At 48.6% G+C, this 3,387-nt stretch overlaps 2 protein-coding genes across 2 annotated transcripts; one reads left to right on the forward strand and one right to left on the reverse strand.

Moving 5' to 3' along the window:
• Positions 1-328: 328 nt before the first annotated feature.
• Positions 329-913, forward strand: ANOM_011828 (uncharacterized protein; the record flags this gene model as incomplete). The annotated part of the gene is made up of 1 exon (XM_015557084.1): positions 329-913. The coding sequence occupies one exon, from the start codon at positions 329-331 to the stop codon at positions 911-913; it is 585 nt and encodes a 194-aa protein (XP_015400971.1).
• A 2,057-nt stretch (positions 914-2,970) lies between these two features.
• On the reverse strand, positions 2,971-3,348 carry ANOM_011829 (uncharacterized protein; the record flags this gene model as incomplete). The annotated part of the gene is made up of 1 exon (XM_015557085.1): positions 2,971-3,348. The coding sequence occupies one exon, from the start codon at positions 3,346-3,348 to the stop codon at positions 2,971-2,973; it is 378 nt and encodes a 125-aa protein (XP_015400970.1).
• Positions 3,349-3,387: the final 39 nt, after the last annotated feature.

Raw genomic sequence — 3,387 nt, forward strand, 5'->3', positions numbered from 1 at the left:
TAACAATGCGCTGAGTGAACAGTTCCACTTTCCCTCCTTTAGTCTTTTTTCCAATGGCTGCTATAATTATGTCTTAACCCCCAGCCCATCCCTACGCTGGTATCAGACGAACCGTCTGACTCGGCTTGGTTGGGCTGAGAATTTTCAATCGCATACTTCATACCATCACTCCTCCTACTATTATTATCACTCTCCCTATCAACTATCGCTATCGCTATCGTTATCACCGACCTCCTTCGCTTTTCTATACATCACCACTCCATAGCTAAGAATTCCTTAATTCAGATATTTAATTGGAGCTTTTCGATCCCATCGACAAAGTTAAACAATGATGTTGACGTCCTCATCCTCCGACTCCTCTTCCTGTTCCAACAGTCCCATCTCGCAACATCCTCACCCTCAGGCATACTTCCCATCTCTCCCTCGTCGGAGGGAACCTGCAAAATGCCCTCGCTACTACTCAACTCCATTGCGGTCTGATTCCCCCGAATCGACCCCTCTTCAAATGTACGGCCTGGAACAGCGGGAGCCGTCGCTCTACGGGGACAGACCTTCCACGCTCCTGCGTCGATTCTCCCACGCCCTCGACGACATCAAAGAAGACTTCTCCCTTCAGCTGGACCCACGCAACACCACCGAGAAAATCCGCAGCAAGCGTCGTCAGTCCACCCTGATGCTGGACACCAGCGCCCCGGGTTCCCGCGCTGGCTCGATCTCGGGATCGGAGAGTCTAGCCGAAGCCCCGCGTGGCCGGCCTATGTCGATGATGTCGACCGACAACAGCTTCATTCCGCCGACACGGCGATTGAGTCGGAGACTGACATTGCTGGGCTTCCGGAAGAACCGGCTTCGCGGCGGCCAGGCGGCGAGTATCTCGCAGCCGAGTCTGATCGGATCGTCGACTCAGATGTAAACCTCAAGAACACAACATATAAACTCGCCAACCGACTCGCAATCGATAATCAACCTACACTCCTTTTTCTTTTCTAATCGCATCTCGGGCCATATTCCAAGCATTCCCAGCATCATTCCTTTACATTGAAAATTCTTGCGACTGTTTGACTGCATTCTTCATTGGAGTTCAGGAAAGGCGGGCGGTACCATCCTTCGATACCTTTCCATTTTAATATCCGGCCAAAAGTCATTCCTTAGCCTTTCCTTGTTATTTTGTACCTATTACCTATATCCTTTCCTTAACCTTTGCATTAGCTTGGTGTTGGGTGTCTGCATATCCTCCATGTCTTCTCTTTTTTACTTTTTTTTAATTTTTCGCTTTATCGTTTCCATCTTGCGTTGCCCTTGCATCGTACATGCATATACAGGTGATATATATACACCTCATCCAGAAGTATATAGGATCGAATTATATATCACATTTGACGAAAGAATCACCATTGATCGCAACATATCATCGCGTAATAATCCTTTATGCCAGCAGGAGTAAACCAGGGGGTGAACCACTCCAAAGTCAAACCTCCTATTCCGCAAATTAAAGACCACAAACCCAGAATCCAAACTGAAATGAACCAAAACGATGTCTCACATCCGCCATCTCCTGAACACACCAACCCATCCCCGGGTAATAGTTTTAACCCACTATAGCTCTAGTATGCCTCCGGGCAACGAAATAAAATGAACACCCCCCATCTCGGAAATTAAAATGACAAAAACCTATCTCCCAAGCTCCATCCCTCAACCCACTTTTTATTTAACAGACCCAAAAACCAACCTAAAGTAAACAAAGGGGGGACGACAGAGGTCCGAACTAGCTTCAAAGCCTTCAAGAACTCTTGGAGCCACTATTGGCGGTAGTCGACCCTTAGTTATTTTACCCGGGGACCCAGTTTAAGCGATTTCTGTGCCTAGCAAGGCCGCCGACCCGACGCAATCTCCTAGCTAGCTTGTTAAAACTTAATCCTGTATTTTGATCCTTTTCTTTTTTTTGGCCTTGCCGATTCGGGTTCGCTTTGGGACGCCTTTTCGGGCTTAGAGTGGGTTGTGGCTTGTGCGAGGCTCTGTTTTGCCTTCTGCCTTATTGCCTTTTTGTCTGCTTTTATTGGCGCGAGTACTTAGCGCTGCTTGGGTATGGAGACACGTGGGATGGGTTCTTGGTTCTTGGGGGCTTCTTCGTTTCGTTTTCTTTTTATGTTCGGGGGCTGGCTGGCTGGCTGGTGTTGGGTTTGGTTCTTTGGGTTCCGTCTTGGGTACTAACTAGTAGTAGATAGGTACTAAGGTGCGAGCTAGAGGTATGTATGAAGTGGAGTTCGTTGGTGATTGGTTTTTTGTATTACTTTGTTGTTGTTGTTGCCTTGTGGACTGTAACTTAGTATCTATTACAGATACAGGTACAGGTACAGATACGTAGTAGGCGAGGATCAATCAATCTGATCTATGCTGGGTTTATTGTATGTGTAATAATTCACATGGCTTCATTCATGAAACAGACTTCGTGTTCTTGCCCGATATCATTAAACCCCTCCAGTCAGCCAATTACAGACACTCTGGTATAAAGAAAGTAAAGAAACAGACACAAACGCCGGCCAGGTTCCATCCGCCCAAAAGTATAATCGCTCTAATCCGTACGAAAAATAAGTGAAAAAGGCTTCAAACAAACAAAGAAACACCCGTCCACACAAAGAACCAAGAAGATATAGGGGAATGAAACTCATTCCCCGCACCAAGAAATCGATGAATCAATCGATTTGGTCGCGGTTGTACCGGACCGATCCAACCATCCATGCCCGATCTAGACCAAGAGACAAGGAATGATCCTCTAGACAGAAAGACGAGACGAGACGAGACGAAACGAAACGGAACGTTGTCCTCTATATCATCACCATCACCATCATCTAACTAAAAACCCGACCACGATCTTAGGCTGTATTGGACGAACTTCGGCCCGATGCCCACGTCACACAAACCCCCGTATAAAAACCCACACCTCCCGCAGTAGCGGCATCGCAACCAGATCTATAGCGTTACCGCCTCCAAATCCCGCATCATAACCGACATCTGGGCGCGCTTGGCCGCCTCCGCGACGAGGCTGAAGTCCCGCAAGAATGGCGCCGTAGCGGTCGGGCCCCCGGATCCGGACACCTGGTGCGGATAGCTTTCCATTGCATTCTGCTGTTGACCGCTGGCTTCTGGCAATTGGGACGGCTGCGTGTGGGGATGGTGCGATGTTGATCGCTCGTGTATGCTGGGTGCGGAGGACGGGATTGGTTGCTTGGGTGCGAGGCTGAGCGGGTTGTGAGGCTGAGGTGAGGTGGTGAGGATCGGTTGTTGCGTTGTGGCCATGTTGTTATTGGTGTGGTTGTTGTTGCCTGAGATTTGTGCTCTTGGGTCCATTATGGATGTCGGTGTATGGTGGAGAAGTCGCTGCGTTGG

This window comes from Aspergillus nomiae (assembly GCF_001204775.2).
Source record: "Aspergillus nomiae NRRL 13137 chromosome Unknown contig00721, whole genome shotgun sequence".
NCBI classification, from domain to species: domain Eukaryota; kingdom Fungi; phylum Ascomycota; class Eurotiomycetes; order Eurotiales; family Aspergillaceae; genus Aspergillus; species Aspergillus nomiae.